General features: G+C 33.0%; 1 protein-coding gene across 1 annotated transcript in view; it reads right to left on the reverse strand.

Annotated features, from left to right (window-relative positions):
• Positions 1–27,497, reverse strand: part of LOC123681176 — a 70,772-nt gene that overhangs the window by 30,642 nt on the left and 12,633 nt on the right. The window contains exon 2 of the mRNA XM_045619414.1: positions 19,841–20,060. Coding sequence (XP_045475370.1) covers positions 19,841–19,901 — 61 coding nt within the window. The 5' untranslated portion in view covers positions 19,902–20,060. The remainder of the gene's footprint in view (positions 1–19,840; positions 20,061–27,497) is intronic.

The following is a 27,497-nucleotide window of genomic DNA, read 5'->3' on the forward strand; positions in this document are numbered from 1 at the left end:
ACTTCAATGAATTAAGGAAATAAAATGAAATATAAATATAACGTATGCCTCGAAAGTTTTGTCATGAATTCCAAGTGTATAAAAGAAAATTCAAAATCCAAAATGTCGAGTCGGCTTTGTGAAGATCAGTCATTCAATGATTTATGTTTCTTCAAGTGACAGTTCAAGTCTTATAATTTCCATAAAGAGTGAACCAAAAATCATCCTTAATTTCCATCAAAGTATCAGCTTCTGAAAACTTTTGCATCACTTCAGTTAGAAGCACCCTGTATATAATATTAGCAACTGATACTGAGACGATAAATTAACTTGGAACTTGTATAATCGATGTTGAATTAAATTCCCATTTTATTGCTGTTACGTGTTTCGATTGTATTCGATTATTCCAGAAGAATATTCAATCTTATTGAAATAATTGAACACAATAAATACGCTCACCTGATAATAACATCAAACCATCTTCAATTGAAAAATATAATTGTTATTATATAAAAATTTCCTTTTGTTCATTCGATCGTATGATTTGAAATGATTTTGTATTATTAGAATTATTCAATGAATTAATTTTGATTTTATCATACCAGAAAACCAAAAATTCTTCATTACTTGATTAAGACTCATGTAAAATACAACAAGAATTGGTAGGATCATTTAGAGATGTGCAACAAGCCATTTCATAACTCCTTAAAGTCATGGGAATGATTCAGAAACAAGGAAATTGGGTTCCGTACGAGTTGAAGCCGAGATATGTCGAACGGCGTTTGTTTATTATGAACTGCTGCTTTCAAGGCAAAGACGAAAGGGATTTCTGCTTCGCATTGTAACTGGAGACGAAAAAAAAATAGGTTCATTACAAATATCCCAAGAGCAGAAAATCATGGGGATATCCTGCCCTTTACTTCCACGTCTACGGCCAAACCGAATATTCCTAGTTCCAAGGTCATGATCAGTATTTGGTGGGACCAGTTCGGCGTAGTGGATTATGAGTTGTTAAAACCGACCGAAACAATCACAGCCGTTTGTTATCGAACGTAATTATTGCGTTTGAGCCGAGCATTGAAAGACAAACGATCGAAATACAACGAAAGACATGATAAACTGATTTTACAGCATGACAATTCTCGACCTCATGTTGCGAAAGTGGTCAAGACATACTTGGAAACATTGAAATGGGAAGTCTTACATCACCCGTCGTATTTTCCAGACGTTGCGCCCTCGGACTATCACTTGTTTCGATCAATGGCACACGGCCTGGTTAACTAGCACTTATGAAGGAGTAACAAATTGGATTGATTCGTGGATAGCTTCGAAAGATGACCAGTACGCTGTTTGAAAGATGGGAGAAAGTAGTGGCCAGCAATGAACAATACTTTTAATCATAAATATATAACCAGTTTTTTACAATAAAGCCTCGAATTTCGAAAAAAAAAACGGCGGAAGCAAAGAAAAAACAACTCTTATCAATTAATCTCTGAATTAATCAAATGAGATATGGATTCGTTGAACAAGCAATTTAGAATACCCTCTATGTAAATATAGATGTTCAAAGGTTCACGAGTGCTTCAAAAATTATCGATAATTTTTTCTTTTCCACGAAAACTTGTTAATATGGCAAAAACATGAAAACAAACCGATTGATCGTGACGGACTCGTGATTTTATCTATATTCGGTTTGTTTGAATGTTTTTGCCTCAAATAAACAAGTTTGAGTGAAGAAAATGAAAGATTATCTGATGAAATTTGAAGAACGAGTTGTATTTGAGGAGATTATTTTTTTCAGCAATTTAAATGCTCAATATTCTCTTGGGTGATGGCACTGAATCGAGTTGTGTTAATTTTTCAATGATGCACTTTAAGCTGTCAATAGTGACGAATTCAAAGTAAAATTTTGACGTTTCAATGTAAACAAGGTATCATCGATGAGGAAGTAGTATTATCAGTATAATCCCGAATGATTCGCTGGAATAATAAATTGCTATTAGTAGAAACCACCAACATGTCAGATTTTGACATGTGAAAAAAAAATCAACAGTAAAAACACTAGAGCTTTTTTTTTATCGGATAAATTTCTCTTTGCAACGAAACAGTTTTGCCAATCACTAATTTTACGAGAAAAACTGACATGATAATGATTTTATCTAATGTCAGTTTTTCCAGCAAATTTAGAAATTGGCAAAAGTTTGAGTTAAAGAGAAAAGTATGTGATAAAAAAACGCTCGAGTGTTTTTTGGCAAGATGAATAAACGACAGAATATATTGATGAACAACAACAATAATTATCTTTATTAACACAATAAAATTCTGACAGACTAATTGACAGTTTTACTAGATATTGAGGAAGAGAAGTTTTTATCCGATAAAAAAGGATGCACCTTTTTTATCGATGTCAAAGTGACAATAACATTTCCAGGTATATGACATTTTAACATTGCAGTTAATTCATCAAAATAAATTCGCCAGTTTGTCAAGTCCTCACAACTTTCCAGTCATTCAGAAGTGAACTCGATTCGAAACGAGAAAACAACATACGTATCATTAGCGGCTCGGAATCTGCATACAAACAATCGAGATAAACACAGTTCGGCTTTTACTCCACGTGAGTCATATGTGGGTCAGCAGTCTCTTCCTTTTCACTTCTTGGCGTCCTCAGACGAATTTTTCGTTGAACGGTACGATCTCGTACAACCTAGACCAGATTGATGATGGCATTCTTGCTGCGGGCTTAACTTAACGGAGGAGTAAGATCAATATGTAAATCAGTGAATTATTAATGAACCAGTTCAACTTTCTCCTAACTATAAATAGCTGTTCGTTTTGGTCCCGATGGCATTTCATTGTGAAATAGGTGATCACAATTAAGTTGATGTTGTTCTAGAGTGCAACTCCTTCATTGACCAAGTTTTGGTCGGTCAGAATGATGCATTCGAAGGTTGAGCTTGTTCACTATCACATTCTTGCGATGATCCGTTATTGTTCTGTTCTTTTTCCGTTAATGATCTTCGACGGCTGACTTAATCGGTAGAACGCTACTTTGTTGATTTTGTTGTTGATAGTTTGATCAATTAATTGGTTTCAGATCGACAATAAGAGAATAAAACGTTTGAAGTATATATTCTCAAACAAGGTATTTATGATGGCTGCTTTGCTGTAGAAAGACGTAGGTTTTTAAAAAGGCTTGAAATTAGCCAGAGAATATATCAATCAACCGGTATTATTTTTGTAAGAGCAAAGGAGGAAATAATGACAATATGAAAAGCAGGGAAATTCCAATATTCACTTGAAATTCAGAGTGGTCTAGATTTTAGGTCAATAACTTCGGCGTCGGATAGAACAACTTTTTTCCTGAAAAAAGTTGATATAAACATGTTGGAGTTTGAAAAAAAACCAGTTTTTTACCTATAATTCTAGTATTATTATTATTACACTCGTTATTACATTCATAGTTTCAATTATAAGGTATTGAATTCTAGATTGAGTGTTTCGAATCAGGTAATAATCTCCTCCCAAACTTTTTTTTTTGAGAAAATTAGTCTTTTTCTGAAATCAACAGAATTTCACTGAAACAAAAGGCTCTAATTTTTTTTCATAGAATGTAACGTTTTTGAGATAATCGAGTACAAAGCAAGCACTATCCACAAAAATAAATTTTTCCATTAGTGATAAATGAAAGTACAAAAATTGGCGTAGTTGTCTATAAAGCTTTCAGATAGCATTTAATTCAACATTTCAGAAAAAAATTATCAGACAATTAAACAATTAATAATATTTACAAAAATTGTTCAAAATGTGAGCCATTTCTTTCGAAACTTACCTTGTAGCGACGCAAAATTGAAAAATTTGAATTTGCTAAATAAAAAAACACTATTTATTTTTGTACATAGTGTTTGCCTTGTACCCGATTTTCTCTGAAACGGCACATTCTATGATAAGAACTCAAAAGACCTTTTCTCTTAGTAAAATCCTGTTGATATCAGAAATGAAATTATTTTCTCGAAAAAAAGAAAGAGGCGTAGATTTTCAATAGGGAAAAGATCATCGGAACCCTATACCTACTACCCCTCTGGATAGTTTGAGCAAATACACTTACCTGATTCGAAACATGATATTATCTAGACTTCAATACATAAAAAATATAACAATTAATGTAATAATACTGGAGTTATAAATGAAAAACTGATTTTTTTTTCAAACTTCAACACTTTATATGAACTTTTTTCATGAACATTTTCATGAAGGGAATAATATTGATTTGTGATCTTCAATGGAGCACTAGGCTTCAGCAGATATTTTTGAATATACAGGGTGTAAGTCAATAGTGCTCAATCGGTTGATAACTCTTGGCAATTTTTGGCTAGAAGAATCATTCAAATTTTGACGGAATCGACAGTACTAAGCTTATAAGCTTACATAATTTTTTACTCTACAGGTTGGTCCGAAATTGGTGAAACGGTATCACCCTGTTCTTCAAAATAAGAATGCCCAATTTTTAGATCATACTTCTGATTTCGAAATACTCCACTTGACATCTTTTATCTGTGGTCCTTTTTGACGTAGCTGGCCACTTTATCGACAAATATCATGGATATCATGGTTTGAACTGAAGATATATCTTATGAACCATTCCAGATAATTGTACAATTTATTTCTTATTGAATTCACGAAAAGTTTTCATGTCTTCTGCGAATTTACAGATCATTCTACATTAGGTGGTCAGGTACTGCAATTTTCAAAAACTGACCTTAGAAAAATGTCAATAAATCCATTCGTCTTATTTTTTAGTGAGAACATTTTGTGTCTAAAATGAATATTTTTCAAAATGATTCACATTTCATGTTTTGTACGGGGGCTGGCAGTCTAATTTCCACGCAAACAGTTTAACAAGGATAAGATCACTCAACTTCACTTGATTCCTAGTCAACTAGAGATAAACCGAATCAAGAAAATCATAAAAATATTAGGAAATATTCACTACTGACAAAATTGAATGGAGACCACGTGAACAAACAGAAACATAGTCTGAATTCTCTTAAGGAGTTCAAAATGACAGCTTATGTTCAACTGATAAAGTCTCATCAATATCTATCGTTTATATAATCTGCTCAGATGTCTACAAACTTTTTTCAAATCAAACTGCCCCTCATTTAAATTACGTATATTGAAATTATAAAAAAAAATTGCAGACGTACCCGACAATGACTCATTTCATGATCGGTGCTTAACATGTCAAGAAAAATTATTTTCATTGTCACCAGAGTGAGCCAGTATAGAATATTGTAATATAGGTATCCAAAATAGTTTTTTATTGTTTTTAGTAGAACAATAACCGGAATTGTCTAATATGGGATCGTAGATGAATCATGAATCAGATATATCGTACCTATTATTATTTTCATGTTTTCATCATCACCCAAAATCCATCCTAGTAGGTAAATATGAAACATTGGAAATTCTAAGTCCAACTATACTGTATTTGAATTTGATTTCTTGTGGTGTTTCTGTATTATTTTTTTGATGAACCAACAATGGGATGGGATCTCATGAAAATCGAATAACTCTTCGTTGAAACTCAGTTTCTGAAACATGACAACTAATCCGCAAAGAAAACCTATTTAAATTCTGTTGGATGCAGTGCCTCGAATGAAAGATTGTTAATCAAATTCTCTTCAAATCTAATTACTACAACGAAATTCTCTAACAATTCCCTGAATTTTAATTAGTTGCTCTTCACTTTACTCCAGTTTTACTCGACTGCAACCCTTCATTCACATATTCTTTGGAAATAAAATGCAACTGAACCGCTTGATAATTTCGATTAGTTTTTTTTACATGTAAATCTAACATTTTGGTGGTTTCAATAATAGCAATTCATTATTCTAGTAAATCATTCGAGATTATATACTGTTTCCTCATCGATAATACCAAAATTTTACTTTGAATTCGTCAGTATTGACAGCTTAAAGTGCATTGTTGAAAAATGAACACAAACCGATGCAGTGCGACCACCCAAGTGAATATTGAACATTCAAATTGTTTAAAAATAGTATATTGTGCAACAAGTGGGCAAAGTCCAACTTTTTCTCACGACTGTGGAAAACACACGAAGACACGAGGACTTTTGATACAGCTGCTATGGAAAGTAACATATTCTTCATGGCTTACTCAATTTCAAAACTATGTATTGCTCATACTGTGGGAAATATTATTCCACACGATACTTTGCCCACACCTCGCTTGGTACTTCGTAGACCAATTAAATTGGGCTTTTAAAAAGTCATTGGTCTTTCAAGCAAGGTGTGGGCAAAGTGCCTTGTAGAATAATATTTCTCACAGTATGAGCAATGCATAGTTTTGAATTTGAGTAGGTGAGCTACTTTCGAAAGCAATTGTAGGAAAAATAATCTTCCCAAATACAACTCGTTCTTCAAATTATTATTAGATATTTTTTTATTCTCATCACGCAACTCGTTTATTTGGTGAAAAATCATTCAAACAAGCCGAATTTATATAAAATCAGTTGTCCTAACGGATTTTATCAATCGGTTCGTTTTCATATTTTTGCCAAATAAACATTTTTTCGTAGAAGAGAAAAAATTATCGACAAAATTTAAAGCACTCGTGGTATTTTATTTGATAATCACATTTCAAGTGGAATTCTCGAGGTATCAAGTAATAATTTTTTAGCATTTCATATCAATCAGAAAAAAAAATCATTTTATAATGTCAAATAAAAATTAAAAATTATTCAATGTATATCAACTACCCAAAACAGAAATAAAATGAATAAAGAACTTGTTATTCATGGCACACGATTTTTTGAAAAATTACGTCGCATTATTTTCTCCAATGTAGAACACACAAAACAACAGAGGTTGTTGTACGACTGAAAAATTAAATATTCAAGACATCAATGCGCCATTTCTTCGTGTTTCAACAATAAAACTGTCAACGCAGTAACGCACTATAAGAGATTTCAGAGTCGTATCAGTTCTATCCTTCGTATTAAATTGAAAGCAAAATAATTTTTTATCTGTTATGAATGATTGTGATTCTTATCCCCGGTTTCTGAGAGACTGATCTAATCTTTGTTCAACTAATATATCATTCAACTTAACAGCGATGTCAAATCCATTTTGGGTTTCTGAAATGTTCTACAATGTAAAATTAACCAATCTATGTTATCTGAAGCATTTAACTTGAAAAGAAAAATAAAAATGCGTTTCAGAAACCCAAAATGACGCTTGAGGTACAATTTATGTGTAAAATTTGATCACTGTGTGTAAACTGGCAGAATGTTCAAATAAAAAAGATGCTTTCAAAGCAGGCGATAGTTCAAGCAAAGGTTTGATACCTGCAAAGCAGCTCCGTCATATGCTGCAAAACGGGGGGGAATGTTTATCGTCAAAAGAAGTTGATAGAATTTTCAGAGAAGCCAACATCACAAATGATAGTATGGTTAAATATAAAGACTTTGTGAAAATAGCATGCGCCCCCATACCCGATTATTATTAAGTGATACTATGCATTATTTAACAAAATTTAATCACATAATCAGGGATTTCTTTTTGGTGGTGTTTACAAAAAATATTTTAGACAGTATATTCATTTTTATTTGATAGATTTTATTTCTAAACATATATTGAAGCATTTACACAAATTGCCTTGTATTTTGATCCTACGCACAATTTATAATAAATATTTAAAAATTTGAAAATGAGTTAACCTTACTTTCAGCAATGACGCAAATGACGCTTGACCATATAATTGACAGCTGTTAAGTTGAATTTTACGTTGATTGGCCTTTCAGAAACCGGTAGTTTTCCTGAATTCAGTTGTTTTAAAAAATGTCGCTTGTATTACCTATTTCGATATAAAAAATTTCAGATAAGAACAGTCTTTGCATTAGGTTATGTTAGGAACTTAGTAGCCATCGTTCATTCATTCATTCGCCTATTGCAAGCGGTTGGGGACCACATCAGAACTGTACCATTATATGAGATACTCAATAGTCAAGGATTATGACTTCATTATTGTCGGTTTCTTCATCTGAATTAAGTTTTATGATGATACAATTCTCCTGAAATTCGTCATGAATGATCGAGGTATTATTTTTCATACACAAACTAAATTTCAGCTTAGTGGATCTACCCAATATTTACTTTATCCTTAACTATTGAGTATTTTCGAGCGCTTGTTCTCGTTATTTATATGTCTGTATCTTTTGAATTTTGAGCCAGAGATGGTCTCAAGCGTGGAAGTTCGATTCACTGATGGAGAATCAATCCTCAAATTAAATTCTATTCGTCCGGCCTGTCAAACCTAACCTTTCAACGGAAGGACAACTACAATATGAAAAACTAATAAATCAATTCTAGCTATTTACATCTGCCCCTCTCTTCCCGATCAAAAAAAAAAGATATTCTTTCTTCCTAATCACTGAACAAAAGTAATGGCTAAAAAAGTTGAAATGGAACAAAAAGATGAACACAGATAAATCGAAAGGATCCTCAGTAGTAAGGTCAGAAAATCTAGGATTCAACAGGTTTATCCCAGAGAAGATGCAGATGCTGTGATATATGGTTGTCATTTCAAAAGATATCATCCACCAGAACGTAATGGACCTGTTCTACCGATCAACCGAAATTGTTTTTCCCAGATAAGACATGTTTGTGTGTCCTTCCCATTTGACACATATGTAAAAAAATATTGGAAATGGGATTCTTTTTCAGTGGTTGGAGAGAACCCTTATCATGAAACATCTGTCATGGATTTTACAGGTAGGTACAACTCATAATCGAATTTCATGTTGATAATGTCAAAATCAAGCATGTATTTTGTTTATCACAATCATAAGACTTATGTTTTCATATCAGTGTCTGATGAGTATGAATACCTTATCATATTATACAGGCCAAAGGGTGGTCTAGATTTTAGTTCAATAACTTTGCGTCGAATAGAACAACTTTTTTCATGAAAAAAGTTCATCATCGATTCCGAAGGATGTTTTGAGTTGTTTGAGCAGAATAAAAAAAATCCGAATCAATTAGTCACAATGTGAATTCCTCACTACACTTTTGAGACTTTAGTCGAAGAGAGCGTCAGCTGAGTGGAAAGGAGTCTGTGAAAGCTGCCCAAAGCTGCCAAAATCGCTAATATGAGCTGGTAAGGTTATAGCATCCGTATTTTGAGACGAGCGTGGCATATTATTCATTGAGTATATTGAGAAAGATAAAATCATCAAGTCTATATTGCATGACACTATTGGGTCAATTGAGTAAAGAAATTAAAAAAAAGTCTACAAATACAAAAGAAAAACTTTTCACCCAGAAAATATAAACTGCAACCCTAACTCCGAACAGAAATAACCCAATAACAAGGATTCACCAAAAAAGAGAAGAGATTTACAGTTTATCATAAACTTAAAATGTTAGATATAAATTCTTACATATCAAAAATATAAAAAAAAACTAAAATTTAATAATTTATACATAAGAACAAGCATATTCTTTTCGTTAAAATAACTTGGGGAAAGTGAAAAATATAAATAACAAAAATATCGAGTTAGATGTTATGATATTTTACCATATTTCCAACAGGAAGTATTTGAAATTTTCATCAAAAATCAAATAGCAGAGAGACAATCTCACAAGTCCTCTTACATTCATCCAAATATAATGTCTAATGAAATTAATTTAGGAACCTTTGTTTCATATGTCACCGAATTCGATTTTCCCATAGAAAAAACGTGAGATGACCCAACACAATTTCAGACTTTTTATCAATATTTCTCAAAATTTGCATCGCTTCCCATAATATTTCCTATTATTTTCTGAATACTACAATAGTGATTACATATCTGTATCCTATTCAGAATCTTTTTTCCCAAGACATCTATGGGAAAATGTCTACAAGCTGAATAAAACCCATAAACATATATTTTAATTGAGAAAATGTCACTTCACTTGTCCACTTTTTCATTTTTATAAGCCAGGTCGAATAAAATACAGATTTAATGAATAAATAGACGTAGATTAGTAATCGACTTGTTATACAACTGGTGAGAAATACCGTTAGATTAGATTTTAGAGAGTAATAATTTTCCTATGTTTTATAGTGTTAGCAAATATACAGCATTTTCATGCTTCGCTGGTATTTATGTGTTCTTTTTTATTTGTGTTGGATTATTACTGAAGTGAAAGACTGATAATATAGGAATATAAATAAAAATAAATATGTTTGAAAAACTATAAATGGAATGATCATGCAATTGGAAGAGTGTGATATTATAAAAATGTTAGTATCTAACGCGAAAGATCTACTCTCAATTGTTTTGAATTCATGAAATCTTTCAAAATATTCCCGCTTCATAACTCAATATCAATACTGGAAATTAATTTCATCAGATTAGGATAATGTTCTCTCCAATTGTTGTTGCTCACTTGACAATTCATATTATCGTAGGTAATCACATGTGAACTGCTCTGATAACAAAATCCAGAACACCGTAACCGTATTCTAAGGCCCAGTTTCACCAAACAGCACTTGATCCCAGATTGATTAAACTCCGCTTGTTACTAAAGCAGGCTTAACAGTGTTTTCTGTTTCACCATGCATCAACCCGTCCGAAGATGATCGCGATTAACGAAATCGCGATTAAATAGTCAAACCATTTGGCAACGTTGTGAACAACAAGTTATAATAGTGTTCTGTATCGTATTAGCAGTGATGTCCACCATTGGCGCTAGGTGTCAGGTGTCATTCATTCATAACTCATAACATTTCAAATCATTTGTCATCTTGTAAACAAAAAACAAAGTTAATTTTTGCCGAAAATGTCGAATGATGTGCTTCGAAATGTTGGAAACTTGCAGAAGTTAAAAAGAAATGATCCCATTTCACAAAACCACACATTCTGGAAAAAAAAACTATATAAGTAATTTTATTAACTTATTTATTTTTATTAACATGTTTAACTGCTTCTTAAAAAATATTTCAATCAAACATATCAATAAATTATTCTTTGCAATAAATTTCATAAAACACAAAAACAAAGTTTACGTGTATTTTGAATGGGAAATATTGACCCAAAAATTAGAAATTTCCGGAAAAATAATTACATAGACAAGAGTTCCAAATAATTATTAATCTCAGCTTGAAAGGTTATAATCCTCCAAAAATGGCCGATTAGTGCTAAATCGCGATTGGTCGATTAAATGGCGCTTTGGAGTGTGGTGAAACGCTACATTACATTAATCGTGATCTAAGGCCTCACTTAAGAGCTAAGTCAAGATTAAAGCATTTGGTGAAACTGGGCCTAAGGAATATGACGTTAATGCTGTCGATCAGGAGGACATGGACTTGTTTTTGTTAAAAGTGTAGTAGCCACACATCAACAGAATCTTTACAAGCATTCAAGGAATGATTAGGCACTTATTTTGACATATACACGTCCCAAAATACGGATGACATAAACTTGCCAGCTGAGGTATGATATTTTGGTCGCTTTTGACTGTTTTCCACTCAGCTATCGCTCTCTTTGACTGATAAGAATAATGATGAATTCATTTTACGTCCAAAAATGTCTTTATTTTCTGAAACAATTTCCGAATTTTGGCAACCACAGCGCTCTTCATTGGCGAGAGTTCTAAAGTCAGATTACCACCTTTTAATCTTCGTTGTCGGTGGAGCAGTCTGAATAACTCTTATCAAGTCATTGTTCTATTTGCACAACATTTTTTCTTTTGAAAAAACTGTTTTTTACAAATACACGCAACTCGTTATTACCCATCCTTCGAACAACAACAAATTTAGAGCCACTTATCTCTATCCAGACTTAACACCATACTGGGTCTATCAAGTTATCGTATACAGGCAATATCTAACTTATTTGACAAGATAATAAAAAAATTGATTTGAATAACTTCAGAGTACCTTTCAAATGATGAATAAAAAAGGTTCTTACATTTGACAGCCCCGTGGTAGCTACCCCTCACTTTTTATTTTCAAATAGCACGCCCTGTATATTGTCAGTGAAAATTGCGTGTCATTCTATTTGGAATACAACGATACAGGTACCTACTTGGTATTTTTTCATTAATAACAACAAGAACTTTAACATTTTGCGAAGTACCTATGAATTGCAACTAAAATACATACCATGCAATTCAAAAAACGAAGAAACATTTAAAGCAAGTGTTCAAAATTATTTATTATTCTATTATTTCTCGGTTTTTCAAAACAAAAAATTCAACTACTTCTCATATGAGAAGTATGTACAAACATTTCATTTTTATGAGGATAATTAAATAACGTAAAAGAACTCACAAAATATTATTGTTTCTGTTGTTTTTACTGAAAAAAATACAAAGTATATGCAATCGTTGAATTCCAAATAGAATGACACGCAATTTTCACTGACAATACAATATAGAGGGGGTGCCATTTGGAATTGAAAAGTGAGGGGTAGCTACACAGGACTGTCAAATGTTAGAACCTTTTTCATATAATATCATTGGGAAGATAGATACTTGATGTCATTCGAAGCAATTTTTTTATCATATCGTCAAATAAGCGAGATATTGCTGTATGCAATAACTTGGGACACCCGGTATGTTCTGAAATTTTTACCAGCATCTTTTGAAGCTTGACACTAAGCACTAAGGAGAAAAAAGTGGCAGTACCTTATGTGTACCAGTGTACCTGGGTCTAATGAGTCCCTAATTTGACGTGTTTTGTAATTTTTTGTATGGTTAAATAAAAACTATAAACTGAACTGAAATTGGTATGATACGAAACGAAACAAGAAATTTCGGTTCAATTCCCACAGGATAATATCCATAACTTTTTTCAACCAGTGGTATATTATGTGCGAAAGGAAAACTGCCATCTGTACATTGTTCTTCGGATTCTACAATTCACTGAATTCTGAAAGTGAACATTTCAAGGGTGTTATAAATATTCTGTTTCTTGTTGGTTTGCGGCAACTTCATATTTATTCAACCTTTTCTTCTCCGCCTTATTTCAGAAGCAGGATTATCCAAATACTTTCCAAAGTGTTCTGTGGAACCTCGGTCTGTACTTTCCAAGGGTTGTATCATTCTCGTATCTCACTTCCAGCGTTACATCGCTGCAACTTTACGAATGCTTCGGTATCAAATGACATCGATCTGATGACCGCACGTGCCACGGAAGACCGCTTTATCATAATGAACGATTTGATGGAAATTTATCGCTGTTACGTTTTCCCGATATTGTCTATCCTTCGAACTTCCTTTAACGAAAATCCGAATTTAATCTTCGTGACATAGTAGGCATTTACGAGTGAAAAACTTAAACTGTGTTGAGCTCTGCCAACACTGTTGGGAAGGTGAAGGGTGTTTTTTTTAGAGCTATAGAACTTTAAATTGCATTAAAACAACGATGGATTATTCCATTGACATGAATTTCATTTATCCGCAAGATAATATTGTGGCATTACATTTTAAATATGATTTCTGGCATATGACCGCCACGGCTGGCTCGGATGTAGTCCAATCTGGACGTCCAATTTTCGATGACTTTTTCCAACATTTGTGGCCGTATATCGTCAACAACACGGCGAATGTTGTCTTCCAAATGGTCAAGGGTTTGTGACTTATCCACATGGACCAATGACTTCACATAGCCCCACAGAAAGTAGTCTAGCGGTGTTAAATCACAAGATCTTGAAGGCCAATTCACAGGTCCGAAACGTGAAATTGGGCGGTCACCAAACGTGTCTTTCAATAAATCGATTGCGCACGAGCTGTGTGACATGTTGCGCCGTCTTGTTGGAACCATAACTCCTGAACGTCGTGGTTGTTCAATTCAGGAATGAAAAAGTTAGTACTCATGGCTCTATACCGATCACCATTGACTGTAACGTTCTGGCCATCATCGTTTTTGAAGAAGTACGGACCAATGATTCCACCAGCCCATAAAGCGCACCAAACAGTCAGATTTGCCAGAAGTGCGCTTCATCGCTAAACAAAATTGGCTTATGAAAATCGGGAACAACGGCAATCTCATTTTTTCTTATTTGCAAGCTATGTTCAGGCTATTCATGATGAATTGCCAAACCAAACTGAGAATAAATCACTTGACAGCTGTTAAATCGGTCGCCATCTTGAACAGTATTACTAACTTAAAGTTATATACCTCGAAAAAAAACACCCTTCAGAATGTTATATTTCAGAGTTCGGTTTGAATTACAGATGAATTTCCGGATATTCAAGTATACTAACTGACAAAGAAACTGCAACACCCAGAAGGAGCTGTTTAAATTAAAATTTGTTTGATGAAACATAGATAGTATAGCAAGAAGTAATTGATTGAATTTGGAGAAAAAATTATGTGAAGGTTTTATCATGTAAACAATTTTTGTTACTTAAATATTGTAGTCGTTTTTTGCAAGTTTTTTAAATTTTACAACAAACCAGCTGTTCGAGGAGATCCAAAGTCGATGTTTAGTTCTGGTTAAAATGCCTAGAGTACATGTACGAGGAATTTTTTCGCCAGCTAAGTGAATTTAAAAGAGGTCGAATTATTGGTCTACGGGAAACAGGGTTGTCATTTCGAGAAATCGCTAACCGTACGAAGAAATATCTAACTACTGTTATGAAATGTTGTCAAGCGTGGTTTGAAAATGCCCAAAATCAAAGTAGAGTAGACACAGGACGTCGAAGGTGCACAAATGAAGTTCAAGATCGACGTCTAAGACTTATGGCCATTAGAGACCGATTTGCGACAACTCGATCTTTGGCTGATGAGTGGTTAGGAGAACAAGGCCATCCTGTAACTGTCCGAACGTTTTACCGCCAGATAAGGTCTTTTGGACTGCATCATTATCTACCCCATCTTGTGTTACCTCTGACGGTTGAGCATCGCCGGCAACTATTACAGTGGTGCAGAGAACGTCAACATTGGAATGTGGAATGGCATCAGGTCGCCTTTTAGATGATTCTCGATTCTCCTTGGGAGCACATGATGGCCGAGGAAGGGTTAGACGAAGTCGTGGAGAAAGACGTGATCCTCAGTTTGATGTTGAGTGTCATGTACACCGGACAGTAGGCCCATAGACCATGTTTGTGATATGATGGGTAGAAGGCTAGGAAATTTACCCCACGGACTTTAGCGGCTCTGAGACATGAGGTACAGGTAGCTTCGTATAGTATCCCTCAAGAAGAAATAGACCATCTTATTGCATCAATGCCGAGACGTTAATATAATCGCCGTGGACAAACACTTTATTAACAAATTTATTAAAAAAACTCCAAATTTCAATCATTTAATTCTTGCTCTACCATCTATGTTTTACCAAAAAAATTATCTGTTGCAGTTTCTTTGTCAGTTGGTATATTCAGTAATTGAGTAAAGCCCAATGCTTCACGGTGAACGAAAATAAAATTTTATCAAAGAGAATATTAACACAACGTATTTTAATCATTTGATTTTTCGTTTATCCGTTTCAGGGCAAGATGATATTATGAATTTGCATATCCTGAATATAAATAATCTAAAGCTACAATCTGCTGTTCTATTTGGGTTTATTATTTCCAATAATGAACGTTTTGGAATGTGTAGAATGCAAAAATCGAACTAAAAAAATCCGTTAATCTTCCGTCTAGGCACTTCTTAGCAACCATGACGCCAATTTGCATAAATTTTGTAGGTATAAAAATTAGTTATGTCCTATAGATCATTTAAACTTGAAAATTATATTTCCTATAGTTTCATAGCAATTTTATACTGAAATTTACGGTATTACAAGAGGTTACGCCAGAGGCGGAACAAGGCGATGGCTTTCATGGAGTAGATTAAGAAAAAGAAGGTAATTCTTATTTGTTTTTTATTCTGTATGATATTAATGTGATGAGAAAGAAAATTTTTCATAAAGGAACCGTGCCATAGGTAAACTTCAATATTCTCACGAAAAACGTGAGCTAACTTAACATAGACAGAGTTGATATTAATACCAATTTTTCCATATAAAAATTACATTGGAAATTTCTGAAGTTGATGTATATAGTCAATTCTTGTACACTATCTTGTGTAGTGTTGTGTAGTGAAGAACCAATGAATGGAATATGCATTTTTCCATGGTTTTTAGAAGTGGTGAAAATAAACAAAAGTTTTGAATTGGCGCACTTTTCACTTTTAACATGATTGTACAATTCAACAACAATTATCTGATGTGCACAAGTTACACACAAATATTAACATTTTTGTGTATCTTTAATTGTTTAGTAATTCCATCAAAATATTTTATTTTCAAATGTTAGTATTTTGTTAAAAAGTACACAATATTTATGCACTGCTTTTTGATATATTATGAATTCGAATAAAGAGATATGAGGTCCTTCAAGATTTTTTCCCCCAAGTCTTATAATTCTCTAGATGCTTTCAGTGAGAATCGAAACTTCAAAACACACAACGGTATATCTTTATGAAACAATTTTCATCACACTAAGAATTTTATACATCGTAAATTCTCACGAAAAATATAGGCCAAGCTTGTAGTGGGTAATTTTTCCAAAATTTGCATAATTTCCCATATGAAAAAGGAAATATTGTGAATTTGTAAAGAAGATAAGAACATAGTGAATAACGCAATAGAGAATGCATATTTGTATCCGTTTCTGTTTTTGTTTTTCTCACGGCCTATATGGAAACCCGTCTTCAAGTTCCATAAAACCTATAAATATATATTTTTAATTGAAAACATGTCACTTTTTTATTCATTTTTATAAGCAATGTGAATAAAATTTTCTCAAGGAAGAAATGAAATGTTAGTAGGTAGACTTAATTGTTTGAACTGCAAAAATATAAATGGATAATTGTTTCATAATTTTTATTGTTAAAAATATTCGTAGCTTTGTTTGAAGAAATATACGCTAGTACGCAAGTAAAATAACATATCGTGTTTGTATCTAGTTACTTCGAATTCTTCAACTTGTAGGTGCGTCAATATCACCTAGAAGTAAAACAGATACAATAGGCCGCAATAAAAAAACCAATAAATTTTATTACATATAGAAATTGCAGACATTTTTTATCCTTCACGATTTACATTTTATCTCCTAGGTTATATATATCCTGTGATATTGCATTATTCAAATGCAAAAAAAAACCATCGTTGTATTGAACTAGACCTAGAGGAATAACTCTTGAAGGACAATTTTCGGTAGAAAAAAGGCGAATGAATCAATAGCAAAGTGTTAAAAATCTTTTATACATATGATAAATTGCCTTTTATGAGTTTTTCAAATTTGGTTTCCATTTCTTAAATTTCAAGAATTTCATGTGGGAGAATTTTTTATTGGCTATCAAGAAATTTCTTCAATTTTAGGTTTCATGGTTGTTGAGGACGATATATGAATTTTTAGAAATTTTGAGCCAGGACTAGAGTCAAACACTGAGGTTAAACTCTCTGATTTTCCGTCCAGTGGTCCTCACACAATAATTACCGAAATTTTCAGGGTAGATGGCAGATGTGAATCTCGAATGACGGTCCCATGATCTTGGATGTAATTAATATCTCATGAAGCGATTAGAGATTCGGAGCGATCTGTCGAATTAGCAATTCGAATTTAAAATTCTTGAGTCAACTGATTTATATTCAACTCAAATTTTTTGATATCGTAATTTTTTTTTCGACCAATTATACAATATATTATATTATTAGTGTTCGACTGAAATAAGCAAGTATATCTGAAATACAGGTATTTTTGTCAAAATAACGAAACCGCAAAACCAGTTCCACTGATTCGATCGATATTAGTTAAGTTGAGATCGGAATTTTCACTGTACTCTAAATTACAATGCGACAGTAATCTATGGGAGAAAGCTGTTTCTTTGGTTATTTTATTCAGTATTTCATACCTGTATTTCAGCCGACCAGCCAGAGGCGTTTGATAATAAATATTTATCAACAAAAACACTGTTGTGAATCTGTCACCTGCTTTTCGTATATAGGTAACATTATAACATCTAATTGAATTCATTAAAGTGTTCAGCTAACTTTCTTCGTGGAAGATCGTAATTATTTCTCTGATCTCGTTACATTATAATAGGTGAACCGAGCAGATCATCTTCCCATTTAAGAGGCAATGAACTCCTTCTGATACCGAGTGATATACAATTTCACGTTTAAGCCTCTTGAGAATAGCAGAAAATTTCATTATTTGACTTTAATTTTTCATAGATTTTGAAATTAATAATGAGGGAAGAATGTTCTCTCATTATACAGGGTGCTTCCAAATTAAACGTGAGCCTTGAAGGAGGTGTTAGTATCACTCATTTGCTTTCGATTGAGCCATTATTTGTATCCGAATATCAACAGATATTTAAGTTCTCGTGTCTTAAAAATATTTCTTTACGTAAACCAAGTTTGATTTGAATTTTGTAAAAAAAAAACTAAACCTATGCTGTATTGAATGTTGAATAAAAATTAGTATGATTTGAAAGTTGGTATATGAATAAAAGAAAAGACCTAACCTAACCTGACCAAGTTTGATTTAAATTTTGGATAATTCTCATCAGAAAAGGATATGATATGTATGAAAAAAGCAAACCCATGCTGTATTAGATGTTGAATAAAAATAAGTATGATTTGAAAGTTGGTATATGAAGAAACGAGAATATCTGAAATTAATTTCTCAATTTTTGTAAAACAAAATTATTTTAGAAACTTATCAAATTCCTTCTTCATTTCCTAGAAAAGTTTTCGTTAGATTACAGGCATTGATTTTGTTTCAGCAGATCTTTTGAAAATCACAAGATCTCAAATATCTTGTAAACTATTGGTTGTTGTTGGGCTAAATATGCCCCAAACAACAGTGAATGTGTCATACTAACATGTCCTGCAAGGTTTACGTCGAATTTGGAAACACCCTGTATATTTATTTGTTCATTCAAAAATATTTATTTATATATTTATTATTAGTAGTTTCTTCTACCTAATCAATAATCATAAATAGTATTTTTATCATTCGAGGAATTGAAAATTCCACACTTTATGTAATTGATACATTTTATATATGCGGTTCCATAAGTAATTCGAACACATAAAATAAAAGTCATTTAAAATAAAATGTTTTTTTATTGAAGCGATCAAAATCAAATTATGTTTTTTTCCTTTTTTATGTAGGTTTATTGATCTGTTCGTTTTTTTTTCTGAAATGGTTTATAGCATAATATCCACCACAAGTAGTTACGCAAGGTAGTTCAGAACGATATTGTATTCGAGAACCGTTTGAAGATCATTAAATTGCAGACCACAATGTGGTCTAACGGTTGTGACATCTGAATTTTTCCTTTAGACGAAACTTTCAGCCTACTCTATCGATATACAGGGTCGGACAGTCACACCTGACGTGAAATACGATGAATGATCAAATTTTGTTGTTATTATCATTTCCAATTCTGATGTGAAACATGGAATAATGATTAAAGAATGCATAAAGCATAAGTATCATGAATCAAACTTGAAAGTTAAGGTAACCATACGGGATTTTTAATAAGCGTTTGTCACACGTTTTGACAACGAAGTTGTCTTCATCAGAAGTCCATAGAGAATTAAAATTATTTCATTATTACGAATCAAAATGATTGAAAAATGATCTTTATTGGTGTTACATTTTGTTGGACATCTATCAAAAATACACCAAATTTCCTTAATAAATTTGAAGGAGGTTCAAGAAAATGTGGTCAGTTTTAAAGATTTTCTTTTCTATGATTTACCTGAGCTTTGTCATTCAAATATTGGAATGAGTATTTTTTTGAGGTATTTTTTCTCGCGAATATGAAAACATGTAGATTCACTTACCAAATTGAAGATGAACTGTAATTGTACACACACATAATGTAATCAGCTTGCAGAACAACATAGTTTTGTAGGATCACTCCCGATAATCATTTGTATACACTCCTCGAAAAAAGATGTACACGGAATTTCACATTTCTCCAAGAATCACAATTTTTGACACAACTTCGTCGTAATGACAGCTCAGCTGATCTTGTCTTCACACTGCCAAGACAAGTTGTACCTGTAAAATGATAATGGGAAACTATTAGCTTTACGAATATGGTGGTGGTATAATTATGCACAAACTAATGAATAATAAATTCAACTTTCACCTTCGATGCATAAAAGGTGAACCAATTTATCCAACCATATTCATTATCAGTGCGAAAATATATCGTTGGCTTGGCAGTTACTAGCTTTGTCTGATAGATTCTGTTTCATTCAACAGGATTGTTTGATTGAAGAAACACCTCCTGTCCAGTTGGACAAAATACTGTATATAGAAGCACGACGCGCAATCAGTAGATTTTTCTCTTTTCATACATATGCGAAATTTTTTCGAAAATTTACTCAAAAATTTTGTATGACAAGGTCGCCCATTCAGATAGTGACCCCGCCCACTGTTGCTTGACTTCTAGGATCGAACAACTTATGAAAAAATTTCAAATTCAAAATAGTTTATTGGCGTTAAAGATATACATAATTCAATTATACAAAGTACATTGTTTTTGATTTTAGAGTTATTTGATAGCTCCTACAGTAATTTTTTATCTATCAGTCAGTTTTTTTTGGCTTTCTGGCCTTTCGGTAATGTTAAATTCATATGATAGTTATTGTAATGATTCACTCGAGGATTTACCTACATGGTATTAGAGAGTATATACAACTTATGAAAGCTATAGTTTGCAATTTCAAATAATTTCTTTCATCGCTGTATTTTGGATTCAAATAAACTTCAGAGAAATCTGGCGAAAGGTTTCGCAAACGTCGAAAATATCTTAATTTTCTTTAAATTCAATTATACAAATAGAGTGAGCCATCCAATTGTGTTAGTTGTCAGTGCTAAAAAAATAAATCAAAAATCGGATATTAAATGATATTTTGGACATAATAACTACGCATGATCATAGATCTAATGTTTATGGAACTTTTGACAACGGTTTAATAATAATAATAATAATAAGACCTCCTCAGTCAACTAATCTGAGGTTTCCGATGAACTGAATAATTAGGTTATTTACCTGATTCTACCAGTTTTCTATCAACATCCATTTCCAAGTTATATTATGCTGTTTTATTGTGGAAAGTTTCATTTTATATTACACTATATTTCAGATTAAATTTTCAAAACATAAGTTTATCATTTTTTAGTAGAACATTCGTATTTAAAGTAACAATCATTTGGAGTATATATGACGAAAAAGAAACGAAAACCTTAACGTTTGGAAATATATTTAACGGTACTTTAGATCAAGTACTCTTCTTCTATTTAAGGCAGAAAATGACTTCCTAAATCATTTAATGATATAGATAATTTAGAGTCGGGTCAACGACTGATGATTAATATTATATAACGTTATTGGGTCGTTTAAAGGACGAAATCGATAAAAAAATGGCCCCATTTGAAGAAAAAAAGGTGCTGTTTCATCAAGACATTACGCCGTGTCAACGAATCAATGAAAACAATGGCAAAATCACATGAATTGGGCTTCGACTTGCTTCTGCATTCGCCGTATTCGCCAGATCTGGCCCCCAGCGGCTCTTTTCTATTCTCAGACTTCAAAAGGATGCTCGCTGGAACGAAATTTAGCGCCAGTGGAGTAATCGACGAAACTGATGCCTATTTTGAAGCGAAAGACAAATCGTACTACAACAATGGTATCGAAAAGTTGGAAGATCGCTATAATCGCTGTATCGCCCTCGAAGGCAACTATGTTGAATAATAAAATCGAATTTTGCCAAAAAAATGTGTTTTACTATGGTAGACCGGGACTTTTCAATTGGCCTGTTATCGGTTCAAGCTATCTATTTTGGACATTTCTTTCTTATACGATATTTTACACCTGTTCACCTGTTCTGTTCAGTGCTTTCGACATTGTATCCTTAGTAATTATACAAAACCTTGATAGTTTTCTCAAAGTCTATGCAGATTTATTGTTGCCACTTTCGATCAACTGATATGCTCCATGTCCAGCTAATAATGGAGGTCCTTTTCGGGAAATTTAAAGATGGTGAACCTCCCTCACATTCTGCTATATTGCACGATATATCTTTCTCCACGTAACATTTTAATTTTCAAATATTCGATCTATTTGAGCTTAGTCGATCTATTTGAGCTTTAAATACTTTTTTAAGTTTTAATTCATAAGTCATTACAACGATTCCATAAACTGAACTGTCAATTAAATGACAAATGCTTGTTTCAAAGCCGACTCGACATTTTGCATACTTGAAATTTTTTCATACAGTTGAACTTTGTACCAAAACTTTTGAGACATACGTTAGGTACCTACTAAATTTTTCAGACATCATCAATCTAAATTATTTTGACACAGTTTTCTTGAATGAACAAAAAATTTCGTCAATCTTCCGAGAATCTTTCAGAAATCTGAGATTACTGAATATTGGTTGCCTATTCGATTTGATATCATGTCTAGACTCTTCTCCCGTAGAAATTGTTTCCAATCTAGAGAATTTGACAAAGGTCGTTGATTAGAGCGAAGATGGTTCTTTGCTCAGAGAAATTACAAATGTCCTCAGTCTCCAACAATTAACCATCCCCTTGTCATCAAATACTCATGGCAAGAGGAGAGCGAACTGCTTTTCATACCGATGTTTTTTTTCAATTAGTCTTTCGCTTTTACTTCCCCGGGAGAGATAAGAAACTTTATTCCTCATTCGAATTGGCTGTTGTCCTAGTCGTGATCTTCTATGTAGGGCACTCTCCAGTCTCCACCTTTCGTTTTATTGTTGACGGAATTGTTATGCAGAATTCCGAAGTGACTAATTTCTTCCAAAAACTAACGGTGTAAGAACTGGTTCAGCGTTGTCGTGAGAAAACTTTTTCGTCACATCGCAACATTTGTTCCATAAAACGTCGAAAAAGCATGATCCAATGACCCCCATCTCTGAGGCCATAATAATATTCGCTAAGACATCGTTAATTTCATAATCGTTTACGAAAAAACTGAACCAGTATTTCACTTCTGAGGAAAAAAAGAAGAATAATGGTGTCATATCGTGAATTTAATGAAATTATTTACTCTGTCGAGAGAAAGCTTCAAAGCTGGTGGACATTGAGCTAATTTACAGGATTTAATAACATTTTATTATCATATTTGATTCTCGTTGACGCCAACTTTCTACTGTGCCGATTTCGAGTACATATTTTTTAAGTGTTGAATTTTCATGGTAATTGTTGAACCCACTTAGTGAGTATACTTTTTCATGGAATTTCATATATTTCGGATCACATATCAACTTGATTCGATCATATAAATTAACATTTATAAAAAACTCTAATTGGAGTTGGAATATTGAGTTATAGATTTAGCTTTGATGAGACGAGAAAATGTAAAGTTCGAGAAGAGCACCGACTTGACGTTAGGATCTTTTAAGCACTCATTTATGCATGCGCTTATTGTGCCCTTATGGCCACACAACCATTGTATAGTTGCACAATTTTAAAAAAATTGTCAATCATATGTACACAAATTGGAGCTGGAATAGGTACTCGTGTCAAACGCAACAAGAATTTGCAGGATCATCGGGAGTAACGCCTGAAAGTCATAGGAATGATTCAGAAGAAGGAAATTGGAAACCGTACTAGTTGAAGCCGAGAGATGATGAACGGTGTTTGTTTGCTTGTGAACAGCTGCTTGCAAGGCAAAGACGGAAGGGATTTCTGCATCGCATTGTGACTAGAGACGAAAAATGAGTTCATTATGATAATCCTAAGCGCAGAAAATCATGGAAATATCCCGGCCATGCTTCCACGTCGACGGCCAAGTCGAATATTCACGGTTCCAAGGTCATGCTCAGTATTTGGTTGGACCAGGTCGGCGTAGTGTATTATTAGTTGTTGAAACCGAATGAAACAATTACAGGCGATCGTTATCGAACGCAATTAATACTTTTGAGCCGAGCATTGAAAAACATGATAAACCATCTCTTCTGTTCTTATGAAAAAGTAAAAAAATGGTATCGATTCGTGGATCGCTTCAAAAGATGGCCAGTTTTTTCAACGCTGGATTCGTACGCTGCCCGATAGTTTGGAGGAAGTCACTACTTTATATTGTCCATCGCTGGTCACGTGCCATTTATTGGGCAAGCAAATAGTCACATAACGCTTTCCAGAAAACCTAGAATATACCTAATGTAATTAAGGATCTTCTTTCAAATTTAACAATTTCTGAATTTTTTCAATCGTTGGTGATACGATTTTTGAAAGAAAAATTGAAGTAAAAAAGATGTATTTAAAACGTTGGAAGATTCTATACAATATGTTTTGAAAAACTAGAAAAATTATTCATATTCATGGAAAATCGAAGCTTCAAATAAATACAGAATAGAAATAATTGACACAAATGTATACAAATGAAATAATTTTCATAACACAAGGAATTGAGATTCAATACATCGGAATTTCTTTCAGTGTATGAGATGTGATTTGTTATGATGTCATTGTTGTCGGTTATTTCATTTAGATAAGGAGTTTTGATTATAGGATGCTCCCGAATTTCGACATTCGATGCAAAAACTTTAAACCTAGTAGGATCTGTTGTTTTATAAATAGGTATTCGGTAATTTCTTCAGACATTCTACTTAAATTTTCTGTTGAAGCGATCAGCATGAAATGTTGCATAAAAATTACAACTCGTTCGGATCTGTGACCACTGAAATATTGAGAAATTCAGAAATTTCAGAATTTCTCCTTTAGTTCTGATTACTCGATCAACATTAAATTTTCGGCGAGACTTGTAATTATTATTCGAGATACAAAAATACCTCGCAAAGTTTTTTCACTTACTAAGTTTCCATTCAACAGTAATCGAGTTCAAGGACAGACAGAATCAAATTCGACAAGGGATTCGTCATCAGTGCACCGAAACTTATTGATTAAAAGTATTTTCGGATCAAAATTCGGAGACTAAAGATATCGTGATGAAATAATGTCTGTTCTGGATTCACGAAACTTGAAATTTTTTGTATTCGAATAAAAAAATTTTCGTACAAGAACTTGAGGAAATTGTGGAATGCAAAAACTGTATCTTAATAGTTTTCGAGCCAGTCCATTAACATCTGAATAAACTCGTTCTAATCGTATTTCTTAATAGAGGGAACCTTCTCATATGAATTTAAACCGACATAGAACGGTTTCTGTGGAAACATAAAGGTAAATTACGACTCTAAATGAAGAAAGAATTCCTGTACACCTCATAATTTGAAACCTTCCAACTGTGAAAAAAAAAGTTGTTTGAATTAGTTATAATACGATAAACATCGTTGACTCTTTTAAAGCGATAGTTGATGGTGAGAAATATAGAGTTCCCCTCATCTGACATAAAAATTACGAGAAGATTTTTGTACAGCTCGGAAAATTATTGTTAATACTTTATATATATTTTAGGTGATTTCTTTTCAAATATTAGGATGATTTATATGGTACAACGCTACGAATTTCACCCAAAAGCTCATCAGATTAACATTTGTCCAGACTTATAATTACCAGGAGTCCTTAAGGTAGAGAGAGAAATTCTTTACCTCTTCATCATGAGTTGATACTTATCAACACTTCTTAGAGTTAAACCCGAGGGTAAACCATTACGAAAATTTGGTAAGTGGACCATTTTAATTTTTTTTTTCAGAAACATTCTAGCCTTCAAGAAAATCCGTCCGTATCCGTTTTTTGAATCGACTTAGGACTGGTCATGGTCTTTGTAATTGTATGCTCTTCAAATGGCATTCTATTTATAGCCCACTATGTGAGTGAGGTGTACAAGAAACCATTGACCACTTGGTGAATAATTGTCCAATTTATACATTTCATGGTGGTTTCCAAGCTATCCATTCAGTTTCAGATTCTTCTTTAGAATGGGTCGCTAACTTCAAATCACTATAATGGAAAGTACTCCTTTCTGTTTTTTTTCAAGATTTAATTTTAAAGTCGTCAACCGTTGATGCAGATAAAGGATGGAGAAGATTTTGTTTTGGATGAAGAGGAAATCCTTCAATATAAAAATGTCAGCTTATTTGTAAACGTATACATAAACCAGCCACTACACCTATACGGGGAGACAGAGTTTTTGCTGAGGTTTTTATCTGTGCTCTTGTATCATAAGTTAAAATGTATGATGCCTCGTTTACATTTCCTCTGCTAATACTGAGATCACATGTACACAAGCTCAAAAAAATATATATGGATCATAGAGTTGGCATATCAGAAAAACTTGATTATTATTTCCCATGTGAGAGTTACACAGCTGAATTTCTGAATGAATTTCACATACAGGCTGATCCACGGTCTCTGCTTCCCAATACTCTATACTCTTACGGAGAACGGAAGGTACAATTTTATTGAAAATTAAGTTTCTAGGGTAAGAACCACTGCTCTATCGATCTGAAATATTTTCAACTCTCGGATGTTGCCTTTTATATTGAAAAGTACTTTGATATTTCAAATAGAACACCCTTTATATTATAACTTTTTTCAGTTTGCCGTAGTCTCTTGATTAGGTATTAACTTCCTTTTCCTTATCTCTAGCGATTCTCGAAAAGTTGAAGAATTTGTTTCTGTTTTTGTTCAAAACAGCTTCAATTGAACATACATCACTCTCAGACGGTATAACACGTTCCTATGACTAATTTGTAAGGTTTTCTCATTAAAATCAAGATAATAAGATACATTTGTTTTAGGTATCCATAAAACGATATAAAACTTTTGAATTATAATAATTTTTTTAATAATTGTGAAGACGGAATATTAGATAAAGCTAATAATTGTAATTATATATTGACTTGCAAAATTTCAACCTGATCAGATCTGTAATCAAGGAAATATTAGCTATTGCTTTTTCAAATTATTCTTGAATTTTCTATAATTCTGATGATGTCATCACCTCAAAATTTAAGATGAAGCTGGAAATATATTATTTCACATGAACACCCAAAATCTTAATTCCGTCGGTTTCGTTGTCACAGAAAGATTTGGTATTTGTTTTTCGATATTCTTACGGATTTTTATGGTTCTGATCAAACAATCAACATGAAAATTCGTTTTACATCCAAATGCAAATTTTCATCTGGAACAAACCTTCGATTCAACAGAATTAACAGAAACACAAAATTTCAAAAGGCCATATCAACGGAACCCTCAGTTGAAAGTTGCCTATTGACTAACATAATAACGCCATTTGAGATTCGAACCTACCCTGACAATTTCAAGTTTCTAGGTCCTTTCGTTATCGAGTATACTCCGGAAATAGACCTTATCATTTGAGACCAATTCTCGGTCATAATTCGGAAATTGTGACGAATTGATGGGTTCGAGCGATCAAAAACAGCCAAGCCCAAGACCAAACTGTCACGAAAGTATGTTTCTATGACAAAGATTCCCAATCACTTCGATAATAATTCAAGAGCAATGACAGAATTCCGACTGTCTTCAATAAGAAAGACG

This window comes from Harmonia axyridis, chromosome 5, assembly GCF_914767665.1.
Source record: "Harmonia axyridis chromosome 5, icHarAxyr1.1, whole genome shotgun sequence".
Classification (NCBI taxonomy): Eukaryota; Metazoa; Arthropoda; class Insecta; order Coleoptera; family Coccinellidae; genus Harmonia; species Harmonia axyridis.